This window comes from Vulpes lagopus, chromosome 1 (assembly GCF_018345385.1).
Source record: "Vulpes lagopus strain Blue_001 chromosome 1, ASM1834538v1, whole genome shotgun sequence".
Classification (NCBI taxonomy): domain Eukaryota; kingdom Metazoa; phylum Chordata; class Mammalia; order Carnivora; family Canidae; genus Vulpes; species Vulpes lagopus.
This window is the reverse complement of record NC_054824.1, coordinates 146,579,875-146,605,279: the sequence shown is the minus strand read 5'-3', so window position 1 is coordinate 146,605,279 and position 25,405 is coordinate 146,579,875. Positions and strand designations below refer to the sequence as shown.

The window sequence follows — 25,405 nt, the reverse complement described above, 5'->3', positions numbered from 1 at the left end:
TGACTGAGCCACCCAGGGACCCCTATTTTTGTATTCCTATAAATATTCTTGAATTTTGTTCTGAGTGCTGGTAAATCACTTTGAAACAGTTTCATCATTTGGGGTTTTGCTTTTCAGATCTGTTAGAACAGCATTTATTTTACTGTGGCAAGATCCTTTCAATGGCTCCATCTATAATGTGTACAAATCATTGCTTCCTGTTGCGGCTGGTGGATATGGGTGCTACTCCCAGAGTTGTATGAATGGCTCCCTTAGATCCTCTTAAGCAGTCATCTCTCTGGTTTCAAGGAATTTCCTCCAATTCACATCCCAGCACTTGGGACTGTGGAGTACCTGAATAGAGAGCTTCCATGGCTCTCTAGAGTATCCTTCCTGGTACTTCGCCCTGCAAGCTATGGCATCCTCTAACTTTCAGCAGCATCTCTTCCTATCGGGCAGTCTACCAGGCTCTGGTTGGATTACTCTCAACTCCACCAAGGCCTGCAAACTCAAGTTGGAGCAACCATGGGGCTTCTTGTGTGTTTCCCATCTCTCAAGGATCCTTATCGTTCCATTCCTAATATCGAGTGTCCTGAAAACCATAGCTCCAGCTACTTTTTCCTGTTCAGCTTTGGGTATTTCAGGCAGGATGGTGTACCTGGTCCCTCTACTGTATCTTGCCTGGAAGTGGAGGTCCATGTGTGTGTGGCTGTTCTTCAGTTTCTTAAAGTATGCCTAAGGTATCATTTACTAAATTCATTTTTACTTTTTAATAAAGGCATTTGGTGTTCTAAATCTTCCTTTTCATGGGGCTTTAAGCCAACTGTGACAGTGTTTGATTTAGAATTTTCTCCCTTTTATTTTTAATTAAAAATTTTTTATTACATTTCCTATACATTCTTTTTTTTAAAAAATAATGTATTTATTCATGAAAGACACAGAGAGAGAGAGAGAGAAGCAGAGACACAGGCAGAGGGAGAAGCAGGCTCCATGCAGGGAGCCAGATGTGGGACTCAATCCTGGGACTCCAGGATCATGCCCTGGGCCAAAGGCAGGAGCCAAACCACTGAGCCACCCAGGGATCCCCCATTTCCTATATATTCTTAAGGATGCTTTGAATTTTTTAGTCTTTTGTGATAGTTTTGTCTATTTTTTGCTGTTTTTCTGCTGTTCATTTTTTTATTTTAATACGCTTAGAGAATATAGTCTATATGGTTCATCCCCTTTTTTGTAATTTCTTGAGTTTTTCCCCCCTCTAAGGTTCAGTTAACTGACATTTTCCCTAAATGCTGATGTGTTTGCAAATAATGTGATTTCCATTTGATGGGTGCACACTTCTCTCTCTCTCACTCTATCTCTGTCAAATATGATAACCTTACTATTAAGTATCTCTATATTATAACATATCTTGTCGAGGTTCCTTAAGTTTTTAAATGATCCTTGATCATGGTCTTGGACATGGGATTCCCAGAGAGGGATTACTGGAGAACACTGAATACCAGCTAGCCCTGTGCTTCGATTCCTAACTACGAGAGTGTATGTACAGGCTGACATTCTAGCAGTAGCTATAGGAACACACAGGTATGGAGTCTGCAGGCAATGGGCTTGGCATGAACCCTGCTAGAACTGCGGGTATTTCTAGCAGCAGTGGCACTGCTAATAAGTCATGGTTTATAGGGTAATAGTTTTATAATTCATACAAATTTATTTTACCTGCTCAAATTGAACTTTATAACATTTCTTCGTGAATTAATGATTCCATAAAAAGTTATCTAGTATTTAAGCTACTAACATTCAATCTCATTTCCATAGAAGTATGTGGAATGATTTATGTAAGTATGTGAATGATTAATACAATTCAAAAGGTTGCAAAATGCAAAAAATTCAAGTGATAAATAAAGCTATAAACAATTAACATATTTTCCCCTTGTCATAATATTTACCCTAATGGGTCCAAGAGACGAAGATCCTTTAACTGTTGTAAGTATCATTTGCGACTCTTCTAACTGAGCTAATATGTCGTCTATGGATGAAATGATCAGGATGGACAACGTGTCTGACTGATGAACAACTAAGTGTAACGGGGTTGTATTCCACTGATCAATAATCTTAAATAGCAGTTTCTCCAGAGCAGCTTCATTAGTGGCAGAGGTTGAGATTTCTTTAATTTCATTTTCGTATTGAAACATCTAAAATGAAAACATTATTCTTTTATACTCATCAGATGAATGATTCCTGAGACATTGCAGCACAAGACGTAGGTGAATGTGCACATCACAGGTCCTGGAGACCTGGTCCCAGCTCAGTGATGCCCTGACCCAAGATTGTGGGTCCCAACCTGAACGACACGGCCCTTCTCAGGCTTTATTCATTCTAACCATTTCACGTTCTACACACTCAGTGAAATCTCTCATTACTATGTGTATCTCCTCTAATTCTAGTTCATATGAAAAAAAGCTAACAGCACCTTCTGTACATGTGCAGATGGCTTACCTATTCCAGCTTTCTTTTCTCTGCACTAATGCCCACTGTTTTATCTCAGTAACATGCTTTTACTTTCTACAATAATCCTCGAGATACAATTATGAGAGAACATAATCCTAATGGACCCAAGCTTTCCATGGCTTCCCTTTCTGCGTTCTATTGCCATGAGGCTACATGGCTCTCACAACAAATTAGGGGAGTACAGATAGGCCTTTCTAATAATGTCCACTGACTGCCAGTTCCCATAGGACAAGATCCTGATACAAGATCTCCAGGCTCACTCATGGCAACAGAGATACTCGGAGAGCTTCTCATTCCCACATCATAGAATTAACAAGCTGGGCTCATTGCTTTTATCCCTAAAAGAAGAATCTACCACTGTTCCATATGTCTACTCCACAGGGTTCAAGAGTAATGCCTAACCCCTATGTTCTGGTAATGCAGCTCAGGGGACTCAGCAATTACAACTAGTGTTCATCATCTGCCAAAGATGGGTATCAACAGTGGAATTGGTTGACTGCTTATGGCCTTCATTTAACAGTTTAGCAAGGAGGCTTGCCTTTTGATACAGACTATCCAGCCAAAAGCAGATAAGGAACATTGAACCATCAAGTTTGCTGAAAAAAGAACTTTTTGTTTAATGTTGACATTCTGAAATTGCTAGTAACTAAATCCAGATACTGATAATGTGTAAAGCAAAATTTCAACCAAATGCATTGAGCCCTTTCAAGTCCTTATGGTCAAAGTTTTGGGCCTGACAAATGGCCAGATCTCCCAATTAACTTAGTAGTGACTAGGAGGCTTCAGATGAACCTTAATGCCTATTATTGATTATCTGCCTGTATGATAAAGCACCTGGTTTCTAAAGTGAAAAAGATCAACCATGAAGTGACTGTGATTATTTTATGCATATTACTGACCACTTCCTCTTAATTTACTTTGCAACATGCTTTTCACGTCATAGGTTTTACAGAGCCTACATAATGTACATAATGTGTTGGACAGAAATGGCTGTTACAGAACATCATAATTTATTCATTTGACACAATCACAAAAGAACTCCTGCCACAGACTGTCCTGGGCAGTCTTGCAGCATGACTGCTGGGTCGATCCTGGGTCGACCCCATGAAATGCATGCTCTCGGAAATGAAGGCTGAGTTTCTGGTCCAAATCCTATCCATCTTGGTACACATATTATACTAGATAAGTTGTCAAATAAATAGCATGATCACAATCTTCCATGAACTCTTGGCAGCTGATTGCCAGGTATCCCCTCTGACTACTATACCAATCAACCTCAGGAAGAAAGGGTTCCTCTGATTCCTGGCTCCAGTATTTCAAAGGCTGAAGACCTTGTTCATTCTTGTTGAGATGTTGAATTATGTTAATTTGGATCCTCCAAAAGCTGCATGGGAATTCCTTTTTAAACTCTCCATTTACGTTAGAAATACAGGGACAGCTTACTGGAACCTTCTGAGCTACTGTAGTCACCAACCCCAGGAAGGCTACCAGCTGATCCGCTCAAGGCCTGCCTGCCTGCCCTCACTTTTGTTGCTTGCTGCTATGCTAGACTTCCAAACTTCCCCCTTTACCTGACTTGCCCAGGGATGACTCCAATAACCCAAAACTTTGACAAGGAAAATGTCATTGCCATTGTGCTTCATTTCTGGAATGCTGTTTTGAATAAACCTAGCCATTGACATTAAAGCATATGTTCTGAAATAATCTAGATATTTTGCTGTATTCGCTATTGGTACATGGATCAGTCAGGAGGCCTGGTCACGATCCACGAAAGGATGAGAGATTTAGATGGGGTGAGAAGTGAGAAAGTAAGAGAAGATTTAAAGATTATTTCATGATTTTTGGCCTAAGCAACTGAAAAACAACGAGATGCCCTTAGCTGATATGGGGAAGGGAGGGAAGAGAATCACCTGGGAGGTGGAGAACCCTAACTGCGAGGTATCTCTGAAACAGCAAAGTGAACATGTGAGTTTAGGTAGAAGACTGAGGCCAGGGCCCGAGATACACAGCAATCAAATTTTAAAGATCAACTAAAGTTGTCTTTTAAAAGTTCTTCTTTTTAAATGCCTTAAAATTTCCCATTTCTTCATTATAATAAATCATTTTGTAGAAAATTATAAAATACTGTCTCTCATTACATTGGATACTATTAACCACAAAGCTTGAAATATAAATGAAGCTTACTGTAGGCTAGGTCTGAAAACAGAACAACTTTTAACCATAAAAATCATGGAATCTATTTTTATAACAAAACCTAGAAGGCAAATCAAATAGTTCCTGTGTATTTTAAATAGAGTATCAAGTGATTTGGCAGAGCTATCCTAACATGATCTTAATGTATTTTCATTTTATGTGAAATGAGTAAGTAGTTTGGATGTTTCTGTTCCTGTGTCTCTGTAAGAAGTAGCACTGTTAAGCAATAAAACACTAGCTTCATTTGTCACACATGAAAACCACAATCACTGTTTCCATATCACCAGGACAATGGTATAACAAATGGCACGTCGTACCTGTAGCTACCCATAACTTCAGCCACCTGACCTCCACCAGCTGTTCCCACCTTCTCAGTCCACAAACCTCTCACTTTTTAAATTCCTATTCCTTGTAGATTTACTGGCTTGCTTAAAATTGGCCCCTCTAGTATTTCAACCTATTTTTTAAATATTTGTTTACCTTGAGTGCTTGAAGATTCTCTACTGTACAGTTTTTATCAAGAGAAACAGACTTTCCAATTATCTCCTGGAGAGCCTCCCAGTGCCTTGGCTTGAGACAGGGGTTTCCTAGAGCCATGAGAATAGGCAGTTCTTGCTTAAATTCTGTCACTGATTGCTTAAGATGGGTGACTATGTCATTTTTAGGTAAACCTATAAATACCAATGGTGCAGAAGGTTATGATACATTCATAATATATTTTTAATCAGAAAATGCATCTGCTATTTAGTGTAATTCTCATTTATCAATTAGTTTGCATTAAGACAATGAGTTTTATTAACATCACCCTCCCAGAAGATCGACTATGGATTAAAACAAAGAGAAATAGGGATGCCTGGGTGGCTGAATGGTTGAGCGTCTGCCTTCGGCTCAGGGTGTAATCCAGGGTCCAGGGATTGAGTCCCACAATTGGCTCCCCGCAGGGAGCCTTCTTCTCCTTCTGCCTGTCTCTGCCTCTCTCTGTGTCTCTCATGAATAAATAAATAAAATATTTTAAAAAGAGAGAGAAAAAAATAGCTATCAGGACTGATGATTAAAATCTGAGACCACCTAAGCCAAGTTTTCTTAGAAAATTTGATACTGGGAAAAGCCATCTACCACAGAATTTCCCAGTTTTCTACTGACTAGATATACAGGTGGACAGGTACATGCATATACATTCCAAAGACTGTTACAGGTTTTTGGGTTTTAAAATTCTGCTTAGTAAGGAGGAACACCAAGGGGAAGAAAATCTGTCATCATTTCATAAAGAAAAGATTTAACACTGAAATATAAGAAATGTAGTTTTACAAATCTTGCCATCAACCAGTACTGGTCTGTCCTCTAGCATTGACAAACCACTGACGTACAGGACTCAAAACCTCTACAGTTGAAACTTCAAACCTCATAAACTTTTTACTCAACTTGTAAAAGAAAAAGAGAGGAGGCAGAGAAACAGCCAGAGTTGGGGACTCAGAAGAACTGGAGAGGGTGATGGGCACTGAGGGGGGCACTTGACGGGATGAGCACTGGGTGCTATTCTGTATGTTGGCAAATTGAACACCAATTTAAAAAAAAAAAGAACTGGAGACTACACTGATACACCTGAATATCCAATTTGTACAAAAGGGGCTTCTTTTAGAAAGCCATGAATGATGATGATAAAATGTTTGAAATGGGGCTTCTTTTAGAAAGCCATGAATGATAAAATGTTTTTCAAGACCTAGTGAAAGAAAAGCAGAAAAGAGAAACTATGTTTTTTGTAAGTACATTTTGGCAAATAGCAAGATTTTTTACCTGGGAAACTATGAATATAATATACTTCACACCTCATTCTCTGAAACACAGGACAAAGTACTGGGGGGAAGATGCCTAGAATGAATGCTACATTGAAGCAGTAAGGCTCTAGGCAATTTGTCCCCCAGCTTTTCTCATTTGTAAACTTTTCCTGATATTTTTCTTATATAACTCAAAAACAAGCAAATTAAAATATTTTTCTAGAAAGGAAATTAGAGCTTGAGGTACTTGTGAGAGGTAAGGGAGGAGCTTCAAAAACAAATGCTAGCCTCGTGGAGATGACAGATCTTATATAAGTATTCAAATAGAAACAGCATCTCTATGTTGGCAAGGTTTCAGATTTGAGGATCAGCAGAAAGGAAACCTCTCAAAATGACTTTTTAGCTATTTGCCCCACTGGCCAAAGGAAACTGTAGGTGTAAACAGCAAGGATCTGGGTGAATGCTCTGCAGGTAGGCCTTTGTCATCAAAGCATGTCTGGCCCAAAGAAGAGCCATGATCATAGTGAAGTGTCTGTGGTTCTGCCTAAGGAAACAACTTTTAAAGAATACAAAATATTATTAATTACTTAAAACTGTTTTTGCAAAGTTTTGATCTCTTTCTTTTTTTTTTTTTTTTTTTTTTACTTTAACAAACACTTTATTTGAAAATCCTTAGTGATTTAACACCATGGTTCTTTTCTTAAAAAATATGGAACGCTTCACGAATTTGCGTGTCATCCTTGCGCAGGGGCCATGCTAATCTTCTCTGTATCGTTCCAATTTTAGTATATGTGCTGCCGAAGCGAGCACGATCTCTTTCTTGCTTCAGGAAACAATTCCTACCCCTACTCTACTGTACTGCCTCTCCAGCCATTAATGGTCAGGCCTTGGGAACAGGTAAAGAAATAAGGTTGAGGACAATGATCTTCCTGGCCCAGAGGCCACTTTGCATGTAATCAATAGGTGGGAAACTCCAGAAAGACACTTGCCTTTTTCTAGGACAGTGATTTTGTGCATCCATTTTGAGACACTTCTCTGTACTGATTCTATATCAATGCTGTGAAAAGTAGCATTCCTCCATTCCCAGAACAGTGTCCTCCATTCCTCCTGGGCCTCCCACAATAGCTTCCTCAGGGTTAGGTCGTATTCAATGTCCGAAACCTCCCCAAGGACAAGCTGTGTGATCTCTTCCATGTTCAGAGAGTGCATGTGAGACTGGATCTCCTCAAAGCAGTTCTGGTAGCTGGAGTACATTTTAGCCTTATGAGCTAAACTAGCAGTTTCCTCTGTGAGAGTCTGCATCAACTCCATGGCTGTGTCCACGCGGGTGCCAGCACACAACAGAATGGGAGTTCTTATCTAAAGTACAACAGGAAAAAAAATAAATAAATAAAGTACAACAGGAAAACATTCTAAGGTATCACAGTATCCAGGATGTAAACGTGTTTTGATAGCATTTCAGCGCATAATTGAAGGCTTAACAACCATTACTTACAATCATCTGAAGAGACTGTCTTTAATTTATAATTATGTGTGTTTACTATGATAAATTTTAATTATCATCATACATATAATTTGTCAGGTTCCTTCTCTATCTTGGGCTCTGTGGTAACACATTACGTTACTAACTCTGTACAACAATCCTGATAGTTGTATTTTTCACAATTTTTCAAGGAACTTCTAAAGTTACAAATAATTGTCACATCATTAAATGGTTAGGTGGTAGTTTCAGGGTATGGCCTCCAGGGCATCGTACTGACTCCAGAGGCCATTTTCTTTTTCTTATCCTGTTTAACATATTTTTTTGGAAGACCATATTTTTTAAAGTAATCTCTAGGGTTTGAACTCAAAACCCTGAGATTGAGAGTTACACACTGCTCCACCAAGAAAGCCAGGTGCACCCCATAACTTTGTACTATTTTTATGGTGCTTGTTACATGCTGCCTTGTTTTAGTTTAATTACTGCACATGAAATTGTCAACATTTGGGATCCCTGGGTGGCTCAGCGGTTTGGCACCTGCCTTTGGCCCCGGGGTGTGATCCTGGAGACCTGGGATCGAGTCCCACATCGGGCTCCCTGCATGGGGCCTGCTTCTCCCTCTGCCTGTGTCTTTACCTCTCCCTCTCTCTCAGTCTGCATCTCTCATGAATAAAATAAAATCTTTAAAAAAAAAATTGTGGACGTTTTGCAACAACGACCTCCAAAAAAAGACATAAGTAGAAGTTTGCCCTGATAAATCCCTTATTAAATTATAAATTTCTCAGGATTAAGAATAGTTTTATCTGTTTATTTCTGAATACCTAACAAAACCTACTACTGTAAAATATAGACAGCAGTTTTTATTAAAAACTTATTGAATAAGTGAATTTCAATCCTATCATCTTACTCTTTTAAAAAATCCAACCTGTGGAATTGCATGTGACATTGTGTTACACGTGGTGTGGCCATGCTGCATAAAACTGACAAACGGTATTCATGATAATGGACAGAGCTTACCATATTATCTGTAAAAGGGATGCTCATATAATGGACACATAATAAAAGTTTTCCTTAGGTTTCTCCCATAATTTTCCATTCATTAATATTTTGTTTGTTGGTGAGTGATTTCTGGGAAATCATTTCCCAGAAATCATTTCCCCAGAAATGATCTTACTGGCTCATATGCACTCAAGTTTCACCAGTCCTATCAGCGGTCCTCCAGTCAAGATCCTCACAAAATGATCTCAGCCATCAGGTATACAAATGAAATTATGTGAAAGGTTACACTGCTGAAGTGAGAAGACAGGGTCCACCTACCCCACCTGGCTCTCCCTGTGGAGCAGCCACCTGAGGAGTTGGAAAGCACAGAGCACAAGGCAGGCCCTGGAAGCAGGTGAGCAGTAAATGTACCCGTTTCCTTCCCCACACCCAGGCCTTAACTCAGTGTGGACAACGTGGGCCTGAGCTTCAGCCACATACCCTGAGAGCTCTGGGAGAACTTCCTGCTGCCAGCTTAAGGAGCAGCAAAGGTTCTGGCAAGGATTCTCTTGCTCAGGCTCCTGAGGCTTCTCTGTGGCCCACTTGTGTGAAGTCCAAGTTCAGTAAGAACACTACCAGGCCCCCCTGAGTGCTCAGGCTCTGCACCTTGGACTGCACTGAACTCAGGGGGATGTGGGGCTCCTGGGGAGACAGGACTGGCATGGCCCTGGCCCATCTTCAGCAGGAATCCTCTCTTCACCCCTAACCTGGGTCCTTGGAACTGGGCCAGGTCCCAGAGCCTTCACTGCTGTGCAGCCCTGGTGGTCCTCCAACAGCTGTGGACATTCTCTCCCCTGTTGTCTCATGTTCCAGCCCTCAAGTAGTCCCCAGGTGGTATGACTGCCGGTGGCCTGAAAACCTCAGATGCTGAAACTCCAAGGGGTGGGGACTGTCCTCTCTGCTGTAGTTCGCTGTGCTTCCAGAGAGGGACAACCCCACGGACTGCTGGCTCTCCTCCCACTGCTGTGCCCACAAGTGTGCACAGTGATGGAAGTGAACGGCAGAGCATGGTAACCAACCCCAGCTTTCCAACCAGAGCACCGGAAAGAAGAGTGCCAGGAATGTGGGAAGTTCTGGGAAGAGCACAGAGAGAAAGGGACCCCGGAGGATGAGCGCTCTGTGCAGCACTTGCATCCCCCACCCTCCCCACCCTGCCAAGCTGCACACACTTGGAGGGATCTAAGACTTGGAGACTCAGCTAACAGACCAGCACCCAGAATGAGACTGAGCACCCCATGGTGCACAGGGGGACACGTCTGAGCAGCCCTGCTGAGGCTGTGACAGCTAAAATGACAATGGGACCGCAGACCAAAGAGCATGGGTTGGGACTTGGGACTCAAACCTGACTAGGTCAGCTGCCTACTAAAACAAAAATACCAACATTCTATGTGGTTTAAATAAGAGACTCCTACAGCTTAATATTTAATCCAAAATACAGAACGCGGAATTATTCAGCATATAAAAAATCAGAAAAACCTCAACTCGCATAGGAAGATTCAACAGACACCAATGCCTCAAAGACACAGATATTAAAATTATCTGACAAAGGATTTATTTTTATTTTTTATTTATTTATTTTTAATTTATTTATGATAGTCACAGAGAGAGAGAGAGGCAGAGACACAGGCAGAGGGAGAAGCAGGCTCCATGCCCCGGGAGCCTGACGTGGGATTCGATCCCGGGTCTCCAGGATCGCGCCCTGGGCCAAAGGCAGGCGCCAAACCGCTGTGCCACCCAGGGATCCCCTGACAAAGGATTTAAAGCAGGTATGATAAAAAAAAAAATGTCCTACCAAAAAATGACAAATGTTCTTGAAACCAATGGGAAAACAGAAATTCTTAGGAAAGAAAAATGAAAAAATGTAGGGAAGAACCCAATAGAAAGTTTAGAAGTGAAAAACCACAATCAGCAGAGATGAAAGCTTACTGGGCAAGAGGAGGAGGGAGGGGATAGGAGTGGGGGACGGTGTCAGTGACCTGACGACAGACACTCCCTCTGCACACCTGAGTCTCTTCCCAGAAGCTGTCCTGGCCAAGAAGAGCTAAAGTTACCCACTATCACACCGGTGGGAGGGCTGGGGGCAGCTCTGCAGAGCCACCCCAGTTTTTGATGCTCACAGCACCTCAAACCCTGTGTGACAAGGGCACAAACCTTCTCCTGCCCCAGCTTCATGCCCCTGGCCTGCCATGTGGTTGCCACCAGCACTTGGCAGTAAACTGCCTATAACACAGACCTCCCTTGCAGGTGGTGTCCAGCCTCGTGCACTCAACACACATAAACTGTGCAAACCACAAACTTCTGTTTTTGAGTATACATCTCTAGGGTGATGTTAAAGGTTGCCAATGGGGTATGTGCACCAACTGCTTTCAGGACTAATTTGTTTCATCTTCACTGTATTTGTGTGAAATGGTGCCGATCTACTGTGTCGATGGAAAAACTGAAAAACCAGTGATTGCAACGAATCACACTGTGTCTAATCCACTGAGGAACTCCAGCTGTAGTGACTCCATGGGGCGCTAATAACTGGCAGTGTGGGTGAGGGCAGAGAGGCACAGAGGCAAGGCTTCCAGAGCCCTGGCTCTTACTTGTGGTGCCATCTCAAGCAAGTCTGCTGACCTCTCACTTTCTTTAGGCAGATAAAAGTGTAAAAGCACCCAAGATGGTTACTGACATGAGGGAAGGGTCCAGCAGATGTTGGAGGCTTGTTTTACAGTTTACCCCTCATTAGTGGCTGAAATCACACCTCTTCTTTCCTTCTGGCCCAGATTTAGGCCCACACAGACTTTAGGGTGTGCCTCTTGGATCGGGCACTGGGGCAGGGGTAGGGGTGTGGCGGGGGTAGACGACAACACTTCCTGCAGCTGACTGCTGAATCCTGAGGTCACTGAAAACAGACATGCAATTTCTCTTTCCAGTGAAGCTCACAAATCACCAAGATTCTGTCTGTGGATCCTGGGTTAACAACACTTGTATTAGATCATTGACCTAAAATTCCACAAAAAGCAAATATCTTATGCTTAGGCCTACATGAAGCGAAGATCCAGCTGAGTGTTAAAGAACAAAAACTGACCTTGGCCTTTAGGTTGCTGAGGTCAACTCGCAGACCAGTGATGTGTGCGTCCAAATTGTCTCTGAATCTAGAAATAGATGCATCTTTATTTATTTCACTTAACTTCATAGAAGTTTTTAGTTGCCCAAACCTGATAAGAATAATTTTATATATGGCAATTTGCTCTTCAGAAATCTGGATCTGGTAATAGCGTACAATGGAATACAGCTGAGCAATTGTGGAGTACTCTTTTTCTAATACAGGTATTTTTGAGGAAATTGCATCCAAAAAAGTAAAATGTTCCACAAATTCTTCTATTTCAGTGGGATCAGATTCCAGTTTTCTCAGAGAGGATTCCATTACCTGGGATTATTAACACATCAATGATAATTAAATAATGATTTTCACTATTTTACACAGCTACTCACTCTCTTAATATCACTAACTTACATCATTATAATTTCACAAAAAATGAAGACATCACCTAAACATTCCTTTTTTTTTTTTTTTAAGATTTTATTTATTCATGAGAGACACACACAGAGAAAGAGAGAGAGGCAGAGACACAGGCAGAGGGAGAAGCAGGCTCCATGCAGGGAGCCCAATGTGGGACTCGATCCCAGGACTCCAGGATCACACCCTGGGCTGAAGGCAGCACTAAACCACTGAGCCACCCGGGCTGCCCCTTTTTTTTTTTTTTTTTTTTTTTTTACATCTAGACATTCTAACTATTGTTTTAATATTGGAGCATTAACATGCTCAAATTCTTTCTATTATTAACAGAGGGAACCTGAATGTACCTTGCACATAAAATAAATGCTACTAAGATATAAAGGAAGTAATATTATGGATAACTTTGCTTCTAAGAAATAAACCAAGAGCTACAAGCTACAGCAAGGGTTTGGCTGCAATGTGAACAATGTAGAATTGCTACCCTGTTTGGGGGCAGTGATGTGCCAGTTTTCTGTACGTGATCTCACTTTGTTCTGATAGCACATTTGCTCATTAAGTGGTATCTTCTCTAGTCTGCACAGGAGCAGACAGTCTCAGAGGCACTCATTAGCTTAAAATCAGAAATGTAGTGAGTTACAGAGCTCTCAACAAACCCAAATCTGATTCCAAATCCTGTTTTTATCTTTTATAAGTGTATGTACTCATTATATGTATAATATCAATACTTTTCTAAGTGTATGTACATCATTCTATGAAATTTTAAAGTAATTGCATTTCTATACTCAAATTACAATTTTGCCATATTTTTTTCCTCATGTTTCCAGGGCTCTAAATGAATACTCATGCATCTCTCACAAATAAACTAATAAATCTTTTTAAAAAAATTATAACTCAGAAAGTTTTCCGGAACTAAAAAAACCCTGACCCTTCTAACTGTAGGAATCTGGTTTGCAGTGACTATGTGCCAGAGTGTGTTTAAAAGCTTTGTAATTGGTAACTCATTTAACTCTCATACTTCTCTAGATTAGTCACTAACATTATCCCTAATTCACAGATAAAGAGATTGAGATACAACAATAATAATAATAAGGTAAGTTCTTTCAAATAGTAAAGGGAAAAGGCAGGATTTTTTTTTTTATATCTTTGAAGCCAAATTTACATACAAAAGATGTTAACTCTATATCATAATGAGTTTTAACACATTTATACACAGGCATAGTTACCTCTGTAATCAATATTTAGGAAACTTTCATTGCCCTAAAAGATGCCTTGTGCCCTATCCCCAACAATCTCCTCCTACCTCTGGCCTCAGAAAACCACTCATCTGTTGTGTATTTGTCATGTTACATATACATGGAATCCTCCCGCCGGTAATCCTATGTGTCTGGCTTCTTTTGGTCAATATATTTTTGTAATCCATCCAAAGTACATGTGGCACTCACTCATCCCTTCTCATTGCTGAACACTATTCCAAGGCATGAACGCACCGTTTTTTTCCTTATTTGCCTCTCAAGAGGTATCTGGATCATTTACAGGTTTTGGCACTTGTGGGTAAAGCTTCTATGATTATGTGAGTACAAGTTTTTGTGTGAACCTGTTTTTATTTCTTGTAAGTAAATGTTGAATGGGGTTGCTGGGTCAAACGGTAAGAGAAAATTTAACTTTACCAGAAATCACCAGTTTTCCAACATGACTGCACGAATTTCACTGTCATCAACATGTGAACATTCTAGTTCCTCCACATCTTCCTCAGAACCTGCTATTGTCAATCTGTTTACTTCTAGCCGTCTAAGCAGGTGAGTCATTTTCACCTCCCTGATGACTGTGGTGGTCAGAATACTCTTATCTATTGGCCATCTTCTTTTGTGAACATATGTTATGTGGTGGCAAACAAAATATTGGGTCACAATGTTGCCTGCAATTTCCTGGGACTGAGCAGATGTGCTAGCCAAAGCTGTAGCATTAGGGAAATAGTAGGAAAAAATGTGCTGTCCTGCATATTCTGGTTCCAGTGAAATCCTATGAGATGAACTCATGCTAAAACAAGCTAAGCAGAGACTGAAGGAACTACAGCTCTGATAAGAAGATTCTTGTCTGCCTTTTGCAGAGCTGACTTGAGGGTCATTTAATTCACAGGTCTGCAGAAGTTGAGAGAGCTAACTGCTTCGGTGTTCTAGATTCTGGTGGTGGCTCCAGAGTGACAGCCACAGCAGGAGAGAAGGCTGGGGCCCTTATCTGTAATCAAGCATGGATGGTCACTGCACAAGCTGTGACAGGAGGGCTGGCAGGAAGCTTGCTGGCAGACACTATGAAGGATGTAGCTTTTCCTCCCAAGTCTATGTTCCAAACAGGACCAGATACGTAACCATACTTTTAGGCCAGATAGTACAGACAGCAGCTAAAAATAAAAACTTCTCAGGCTTCAAAATCATGTCTAGACTTAAGTGTGGAATTAACCAGAAGCAGATAGGAAAAAATTAAGAAGAAAATCCAAGCCTAATAACACTCGTCCTCTGTGACCCCCCAGTGGGTCACCCCATACTACACCCCCTGTGGTATGATTCTCAGGCATTGTTTGGCAATGCCTGGCTTGGATGAGGTGGTGGAGAATAACAAATCCAGAGGGTCATCCTACAGGACCCCATTGGGGGTCACAGACAGAGAGACCTCCCAGAGACTGAGCATTGCCAGACTGACCAATGACAGAGCTTACTCTACCCTCAAAGAAGGGAATGCTCAGTACTTCTGTCCAGCAAGATTTGATATTTGCTCTAGACCACCTCAGATAGCTGTTTCCCCATTTTCTTTACAGGGTGGAGGTTTTAATTCTACTTATCCTGTTCCTTCTCCACCATTTTACATTGGGTGAGTAGGGGCTTCTACCCCGTCTTTATTTAGAGTTCACCAGAACACTAAGTGCCATGTCTCATCTGATAGTGTGCATGGTGAGCAACACTACTACTACTTCTGATGTTTCCATGAGGCAGGCCTCGGCTCGTCTGGCCTTCCTGGTATCCCTTCCACCTCATGCTCATTTCCTGGGGCAGGTGAAGTGACTCCTGTGATTAGTGAGTTTGGAAGGAGAAAGTAGACAAGCAAAGCACAGGTACTTCCTCTCAAAAGTCACCTTGTCCTCAGAGCGTCTGTGTCCCTCTCTGCTCACTGCTGTACAAGGAAAGGAATTCCCTGGAACCAGGATGTTGATGATGTTTCAGAGTAGCCAGTGTTGAGTGGGTTAGGTCCCTCCCTAACTCTGAGTTTGGGGGAAGGTTAATTTTAAGTAACCAGAAGCCAAACTCTCCAAGGTCCACTTTATTACTAATAAAGGATATATTTTAATCTCTTTTTGCCTTAACCTGTTGTCTTATTTCTCAATCGGTTCAGTACCCAGCTGAATAAGAGTGGTAATACTTATGGGAAGAAGGGTGTCAACAGCCTAAGTGTCAACTGTGGCAGACACAGCAAGTTGTCTAATTTGAAACCCAACTCACCCCATCTTTCACTTGCTTTCCTCTCCTACTGAGGAAGATGAGCTCAACTCAGTCAAGTCCTTCTGCAGCTGGCAGAGGCACCATGACCCAGCTCTGCCAACAGGAGCTGAAGTAGCATTCACCATGCTGCTGCTCCTGTGTCCCTTGTATTTCTGCCGAAAGTGCAAGCACAGTGCCTGTGAGGCAGCAGCTGTCATCAAGGGAAGTGGAACAGAAAGAATGGAAGGCCTGGCTCCTTGCCTGCATGTCGGCTACCACACCAGCCTGGGTTACCAATACTCAGACATCTTTGTGCAGGAGACACAGAAATCACTGTTTAACACATTTTTTTTTCTTTTCGTTTTCTGATACTAGTTGGGGAATACAATCCTAAGTAAGATACTTTTTGTATGTTTTTAGGATTGCTGTGGTTCTAAAGATAATGCATATTTCATTATACACTGCATATGGTACCTCTCAGCTCATAGACACTTTTCAATCCTCTCTTAAAATCTTTGTAGCATTAAAAGCTTCTAAATGGGGACACCTGGGTGGCTCAGTGATTTAGCGCAGCCTTTGGCCCAGGGCATGATCCTGGGACTGCCCCACATATCAAGTCACACGTCGGTCTCCCTGCATGGAGCCTGCTTCTCCCTCTGCCTATGTCTCTGCCTCTCTCTGTGTGTTTCTCTCATGAATAAATAAAATCTTTAAAAAAAATTTTAAATAAAAAAATAAAAACTACTAAATGTTTCCTCTTTCCCAAAATACTCTCTTGCTTTCCTCAATCTCTCTGATTGCTCCTTCTCAGATTACTTTGCAGGCTCCTCTTCATCTAGCAACCTCCTAAATGCTGACATTCTTCAGGCTTCTGACATAGGGTTCTTTTCCATCCCACTACCTCCAGAGCAGAGGCACTGTCATGAAGGATGACCTCAAAGACCATTTGTATGCCAGTCACTTCAACACGTGCTTCCAGCGCTGACTCCTTCCTGAAAGCCAGACACGCACAGTCGCACATCTATCTGCAGTTTACATAGCTAAGCAAGCACTATGCTCCCTTCCCCTGTGCCATAATCAAAAAGCTAAAAGTATCATTAATTCCTTTTCCTTCCTCCTTACAGTCTACCAATCTCTAAATCCTGTTGATTCTATCTCTTCAATGCATCTCAAATCCATCTGCTTCTCAGACTCCACACTGTTGCTGCCCTGGTTCAAGCCCTCATCACCTCTCTTTTAGATGCCAGAAACAGCCTTCTTCTCATCCTGTCCCACTATAATCCATTCTTTATGCTGCAGCCAGAGTGGTCCCTACAGAAATGCAAGCTGTATCATGTCATTTCCACATTTATAATATTACAATGATTCCCAAAAGCAGAAAAAAAGGAAAAAGGAACATGGGGTACCACTTTAGAAATGGTAGAGAGAATGTTTCTTTGAAGAAATGATATCTGATCAAAGAACCAAACAAATGTTCATACTAGAATTTTCTGAGGATAACACTCATGTATATTTCCTAAGTACATATTTTATTTTATTTTTTTTTTCTAAGTACATATTTTAAAATAATAATCTAATAATCATAAAGATTCTCATGCAATAGGAATTTTGAAAATACTTACTTCCAGTAGATTTGTATTCTTTCTTTCAATTACAGATCGCAAGAGATTGTGGCTCAGATGTATGACATTCTCAACATATGGTAAGCATTCTGACTGATAATTAAGACTTAAAACATTGAAAATACCAATGCGTTTCTCAATAGTCATATTAACAATATGTTGAAGATAGTTTCTGAATTTAGCCAGGATAGTTTTAAACTGTGTTGAAGTTAATTCTTCTATCGATGACAGTTTCATACTCATGGCTTTGGCCTTCTGTACCATGGAACAATATTTTATAAACTTAGAGATATAAACATTAACTAGGCCCATGGAATTACCAACAACAGTCAGGAGATTGGCAATCTGTAAAAAAAGTGTTTATGTTAGTCAGACTTATAAGAGAAACAAGTGTGGGCTGACAGGGTGACAGTTCTGTCAGAACATATACAACAACAGTTCTCCATAAAGCACCCACACTATAGTACTATGTTGGAAACCTAAGACTTTAAGAAATTTGGATGGCTTTTAAAATATTTAGTTTTTCTGAATGAAAAGCCTTACTAGGCCATTTACCTTTCTGGTTAGTATGTTGTTTTAAGCCATGTACTACCAGAAACACCAGTCATGTATTCCTGTACTTGTCGTCCTGCTTTAGGACATGCTCCGTGCACAGCCTGGCACAAGGGCAGTTCTGTGTACTGTGTGACCTTGCCCAATTCCCAAGACACAGCTACCTGATGAGGCAGACTCTGACCCAGGCAGAGACACTGAGATTCTCTTATGGGTCTGAACAACACCACCCAGATGAAGCATAATGGGGAAGTTGCAGCTAGGGCAGGTCAACAGATTGGCAGGTCAGTATTGCAAGGGAGCCATAAAAGAGAAAGCTCTTTTTTGTAGCAGAAGTTGGAAAAAAACAAAAGAGGTGAGTGGAGCTGAAAGTCCATGAGCAGGACAAATAGGGAGATTCACTGGAAATGACACTTCATTGCAGCATGTTAGGATACTTGAATTTTTCAATAAATTCCTTTAACCTAAGAATTTCAGTGAGTTTCTGCTCCTAGAGCCAAATAGTCCCTAAGAGAAATGGTTTTCAAACTTACTTGATTTTGGTAGGTAGGATCCATTTCAAAAAGTATCTGACAATCTGGCCATCTGGCTAGCTTCTTATAGGCAATTCCACTTTCAGCCTTATTAGGTAAATCCGTAACTAACACTGATTCAGTAAAGAGAGACAGGCGAGGATCTTGGCAAAGGGGAATAATCTTGGCTAAAATACATAATTCAAAAGTTAGTAGTTTCAGAAGTCCCACTGAAAGCAACACATGAAAGTTACCCATGACATCTAAAACTACTGGACGTGGAGGGTAATTTATTATGAGGGCTACAAGTGCTCTATGCTGATAAATGGAATTGAAGACAGGTGTAAATGTTTGGATTTAATTTTATGCAAACAACAGAATCACTCACAGGTCCTGGGTGGTGATGGCCCAAGGCATAGTTAAAATAGAAACTGAGAGAAAATGATTAAGTTGAGAAATAGTTGCAGTGTCTATGCTACGTGGTGTCATGTGGAGAGTATTAAACCAGCACAGAGAGGAGACAGAGGAGACACAGCCTCCAACACCAGTGTGTTTACAGTCTAACTCAAAAACTGATGTCTGCAGGCAAAAACAAACAAGCAAAACAAAACTTCCACCTACACTTCATACATTATGTCAAAATTAATTCAAGATGAATCATATACCTAAATATAAAGCACGAATTTATAAATATTCCAAGAGAAAATACAGGAAGAATCTGTGTGAGTCAAAGAGTTTATAGGTACCTAAGCATAATCCACAACAGAAAAAAATTAATAAGCCATACTTTATCAGAGTTAAGAAGGTTAAGTCCATGAGAAAGAATGAATAGATAAGGCACAGACTGGGAGAAAATGTTTGCAAATCTTATATCTGATAAAAGACTTGTATCCAGGGTACATCTCACAACTTGAAAACATGGAAACAAACATATCAATAAAAAGAAATAAGCAAAAGATTTGAAGATCTGACCACAAAAAATGCACATAAGCATATACATATAAGCATATGAAAAGATGAACAATGTTAGTCATTAGTGAAATGCAAAATAGAACCACAATGAGGTATCACTATACACCTACTACAATGGCTAAATTTGTAAATCTGACGATACCAAGTGATGACAAGGAAGAGTGACTAGAACTTTACACATTGTTGGTAGGAAAGCAAATGACACAACCACTCTGCAATTCTCATAAAATTAAACATATACCTACCATATGACCCAGCAATCCTACCCCTGATTATCAACCCAAGAAAAAAGAAAACTTATGTTCATCCAAAAACCTGTATGTGAATGTTTATAGCAATTTTATTCATAACTGCCTCAAACTGGAAAAACTCGGATGTGAGTGAATAAACAAACCGTGGTGCATCTTGACAACAGAACACAACTCTGCAATAAAAAGGAATCAGGCTATTGCTTCATGCAACAGTATTAATGAATCTGAAAAAAAGCCAGACCCAAAAGCCTACCTTTCCACTTATATGACATTCTGGAAAGAATGCCAAATAAATGTTAGAGCAATCAAATATTTAAACAGAAAAATGAAGTCATAATAGAATTAGACATAGGAGAATGTTTTTTATGATGTTCACTGGGCAAGCCTAACTCAGACACCATATCCTGGAGCCTTTTCTAAAAGGCTCTACACATGTTATACTATAAAGATTATGTTCTTTGCAGCAGAAATATCACCATAAAATCAAGCCAAACAACCTATTTTTCTTAAAACTCATATTAAAGATTAAGAATTAATTTTCTTAATCCAAAAGAACCACACATCAGTGAAAGACTTGAGACCCATCAGTTTCACTCCTATGCAGTTATTCTGTGAGAAGATCCCATGGGAACCACAAGTTGTGTGGTAGACATTAATGGCATGACAATGTGTAGAAATGAGCATGTTTAACTTTGCACTCATAGTTAAACATATTATTGCACATTAATATAATGGAATATTATGCAGCCATCTAAATGATGATTTTAAGAGCATATTCAACAATGTGGAAAATGTCTATAATAGTGATGATAAAATATTTTAAACATAAATTTCACTAATGTATGCTTATGAAACTAAAAATGCAAATAGCTGTTGTATAAGGGTGACTGAAATGATGAGATGATCAAGATGTTTTAGTTTTTCTCAGGTAAATATACACACAGACACAATACATGTATATATACATAAATGAATATGTACATACATCACTGAATCCATATTTATGTAAATAAATAACTGAACAAAGAAATGGATCCACTAATTAATTAGTGGCTAGATCCACAAATTAAAGCTAAAATTAGTGGGCAAAATTTTTAGAAGAAACAAAGATATCTGACCATCTAAAAATATCCCTCCCCAAATTTATTAGTAACAAGAGGAAATTAAAACATTTAAAAAGTTGACAAGGGTTCTGCTGTGTTAAGATCTTTATAAGACTTAGATTATGGAGAAAGGAGCAATTCATTGGTCAGGCTAGTAACAGCCATGTAATTTCAGACTGTATACACATAGCTAGAAAAGAATTAATAAAAATCTGTTTAAGATGGAAACAATATATTTGTTATGCTATCATATATGGCTTATTTAAGTCTCACAAAATTCTGTAGTATATCATTGAAAAAATCCAAACCTTAGGCTGTTTTCCTAATTCCCATCTTCTATGCACTCTGTGGTTATATGTATAAATCCCATATCCTCAAATAATCCCAAGTTCACACCAATTGATCCCAAAGACTGGGAATGTCTGATCTCCTAATATACCATAATGGGTGGCCACACTTCTGGGTATAAGGATCAAATGCCTAAATCTAAAAAAGTACTGTCAAAGACGACAATGTATCTAGCTAAATTTTTAAAATACTTACTTATACATTTTTCAATGTCAGCCACCATATTTTGAATTTTTATTGAAAACTCTAATCTGTTGGGAGCTAAGAAGATATTTGCAGCAAATTCCGAAAATCTGAGAAAATAAAAGCTTATTTCAGAAAAATACAGTAACTAATATAAATTACAATTACTTGTAATTTAAAAAATGTCTACTACTTACTCATCATACATGTATTTATTCTCAAACTCAGCCATGATTTCTGTATCTGTAAGAATCCATTGAAAAAAGAGAGAATAAAACATTGATACTTAAACCAGCTCAATGACCAATTGATACGTGTCAGTGCTTCCCAAACACCAAAGAATAAACTTGAAAGGTCATCTGAAAGATAGTGTTTGAGCAGGACACCTCATCCTCAGATCCTAATGGAGTCTGAGAGTCCGAACTATTAACAAGCATCCCAGGTGGTGTTCATCCTCATGAGGTCCTCAGGACCCCACTAGTGAGAAATGGTGTGAGTACTGAGACTACTACACACACCACAAATGATCTAAGTTTATGTGCACTTTGTGCATTCTTAACACTTACTTCCTAGTCATGGATCATATATAAACTACTACAGTTCTCTCTCATTTGTCTTTTCTGGCTGTTAGGACATTTCCTTTCATTTTTAATAGTCTCCTTCATCTTACCTGAAAGAATTCCTTCTAAGTTGTAAAATGTTTTTTTTTGTTTCTTCGTTATTGGTAGCAGTTCTTCACTTGAGTGTTTTATGACACAACTGACTTCATTTGTTGATGCCTCATCTTCACACACCTCAGATTCTTCAGAGGACTTGTCAGACTCATCAAATTTCTCTGTGGAATTTCCTGAAGAGTCACTCTCTTCAGGTACACTTAAGTGTACAGTTACTTCAAATATCGGTGCATAGATTTTTCTCAAATCTTCATCCACTTTAATACTATTCAAAATCTAATGAATAGACATGTCAGGGTGATGGTGACAATATGTAACTGAAATGACGTTCCTTTTAACTTAGGATGATACAGACCTAACTTTTAAATGATCAATAATAACTTCAGTATAACAATAACATTATATTACCATGTAACTGACATTTCCATGTTAAAAATCAGTTAATGTAAAACATATGACACATTATAATGCAGTAGCGCCCCCCAAAGACTGTAAATTAATGCCTTAATGTCAGAGTGACTACATATTAATCATTTGAGAGCTTATTAAAAATACAAATTCTTAGGCCCATCCCCAGAGATTGAGTTAAAAGGTCAGGGGGAAGACCCAAGAATATTCTTTTTTTAATTTAAGTATAATTAACATACAATGTTATATTAGTTTCAGGTGTACAATACATCGATTGAGCAATTTTATACCAAGAATTTGAATCATTTAAAAGCTGAGGAGAAAAAAAATAAAAAAATAAAATAAAGCTGAGGAGAGGGACACCTGGATGGCTCAGCAATTGAGCATCTGCCTTTGGCTCAGATGAGTAAAATCTTTTACTCAGATGAGTAAAATCTTTTAAATAAATAAATAAAAGCTGAGGAGATTGTACTGTGTACTATAAGTTAAGAATTATGAATCAGGGGATCCCTGGGTGGCGCAGCGGTTTGGCGCTTGTCTTTGGCCCAGGGCGCGATCCTGGAGACCCGGGATCGAATCCCACATCGGGCTCCCGGTGCATGGAGCCTGCTTCTCCCTCTGCCTGTGTCTCTGCCTCTCTCTCTCTCTCTCTGTGTGTGTGACTATCATAAATAAATAAAAATTAAAAAAAAAAAAGAATTATGAATCAGGAATATACTTCAAATCCACTACTATACGTGCTAGTTCTTCACTTTAACGTACGTATCCCAATACAGGTATCCATCCCTACTGGAAATAATTGGAGTATTTTATGTATGAATATCTTTCTTAGACAATATATTTGCTCTTAGGCTCTGTCTACACATGAGTTCTCCACTAACATATGGATCCCTAAGAGCCCCACATAAATCCACTGTTCTGGAGGAACCCAGTGTTTCTTAGAGTGGTAGTTTTAAGTTGCCTGCTACAACCTTGACCATTCATTAACAAATAAAGGCAGTTAACAATATAAACAAACACCATGAACACCCTGTTAAGCTGCTGAGGAAAAAGCTGGAGTAGATGCTGAAGGTGATATGCAATCCTTAAACATTCCACACAAATAAATATGGAGATTCTGTGGGATGATGAAAAACTACAAAATGGATAGCGCCAATAATGCACCTTATTGTGAATGTACCAGTGCCACTGAATTTTACGTTAAAATGGTTAAAATGGTAAATTGTATGTTATGTATGGTTTATCACACTAAACTTCACAGACAATTCCAACAAATATATAATATGTTGTACAGCTTTTCTGGAAAATAACCTTGAATTCTGGTACTGGCCCTCAACCCCTACATACCTTCTTATATTATAGTACATAAATATTTTGCAAAGAATTGTTCTTGAAATATGTATACTATAGTTACTATTTGATATAGTATACTTGGACTTTTTTTTTTTAAAGGAAGTCGGTTCTTTTTAAAAATATTTTATTTATTTATTCATGAGAGACACACAGAGAGAGAGGCAGAGACACAGACAGAGGGAGAAGCAGGCTCCATGTAGGGAGCCTGACGTGGGACTCTACCGGGCTGCCCAGTATACTTGGACTTAGACCAAATACTGAAGTATACTTGATACAGCATACTACACTATTTGATACTATTTGATTACTATTTGATTAGTGTTTATCACATCCTAGGCACTATGGTAAATAAGCTACCTTTACCTCAACTTCACAGTAACCCTGGGGTAGAAATTATTACTCTTATTATACATAAAAAGAAGCTGAGACTAGGGAAACTTCTTTTAATTTGTCAAAGGCTATGTTACTACCATGTGGTAGGGCTGAAGTTTGTTGTGGGTCTGTGATTCCATAGCTCACAGTTAAAAATATGAAGTGGGGCTTGAAAATCTTTTTGTAATAAATTTTTTGGCTATTTTGTGTGTGTGTGTGTGTGTGTGTGTGTGTGTGTGTGCGCGCGCGCACGCGCCAAAAAGAATGGGTCAGCAAATAGTTTGATTTCCCCAGGATTGTATAAGAGAGAAATAGTTAATCTAAACTCTACAGTACACAATGGGAAATGAGCACCTCCCCCACTTTGGCCCTGCTCTCTGAGAGTCAAATCTAGATTTCCAAAATCCTAATGAAAATATCTTCATCTGGTTGCCCGCAGGGACCTCTAACTTAATACATCCCCAAATAAAATAATTATCTTGTGTTTTAAAGATTTTTTGTTTATTTGAGAGAAAGAGAAAGAGACCATGAGCCGGGGGAGGGGCAGAAGGAGAGGGACAAGCAGATTCTCTGCTGAGCAGAGTCTGATGCCAGTTGACCCCAGGACCCTGGGATCATGACCTAAGCTAAAGGCAAATGCTTAACTGACTGAGCCACCCAGGCACCCTGCTTTCTATCTCTTCTTGGACTGTATGTTAGAATGAGCTCAAAAACTGAGGTGATATCCATGAGCTTATCAAAAATAGGAGAGAACCAAGGTCAGATACTAGAAGGCAAAGTATGAGTGACATGCTACAGTTAGGGCTGTGGGGCAAGAGTAGAACCAGGGACAGACAGGATTTATGCCAGGATCACAAGGCTGTCTACAGCATTGTAATCATAATGTAATCATATGATTGCATTACATAAGCAAACGTAATCATAAGCAACGTAGAAAATCAAATTAAGAATTTCTAATACCAAAGGTTAATGGACAGAAATAAAGTTAAGAGGCAATATTAACAAAGTCTAAAATTAACAAATCAATATCTAGAATATACAAGAAAGCCCCAAATCAGTAAGAAACCCAATAGAAAAAATGTTCAAAGTATCAATATGCAATTCAAAGAAGAA

At 39.5% G+C, this 25,405-nt stretch overlaps 1 protein-coding gene and 1 non-coding gene across 2 annotated transcripts in view; both read right to left on the bottom strand.

Annotated features, from left to right (window-relative positions):
- DNAH14 (dynein axonemal heavy chain 14) overlaps positions 1 to 25,405 on the bottom strand; it is a 311,703-nt gene that overhangs the window by 221,159 nt on the left and 65,139 nt on the right. The window contains 9 exon segments of the mRNA XM_041749477.1: positions 1,923 to 2,168; positions 5,158 to 5,348; positions 7,442 to 7,811; positions 12,041 to 12,382; positions 17,565 to 17,909; positions 18,650 to 18,816; positions 21,498 to 21,595; positions 21,683 to 21,728; positions 22,156 to 22,435. Of these exon segments, the coding sequence (XP_041605411.1) occupies positions 1,923 to 2,168; positions 5,158 to 5,348; positions 7,442 to 7,811; positions 12,041 to 12,382; positions 17,565 to 17,909; positions 18,650 to 18,816; positions 21,498 to 21,595; positions 21,683 to 21,728; positions 22,156 to 22,435 (2,085 nt within the window).
- On the bottom strand, positions 7,156 to 7,262 carry LOC121474678. Its single transcript, XR_005983464.1, has one exon. It is a non-coding gene; the product is annotated as a U6 spliceosomal RNA (small nuclear RNA).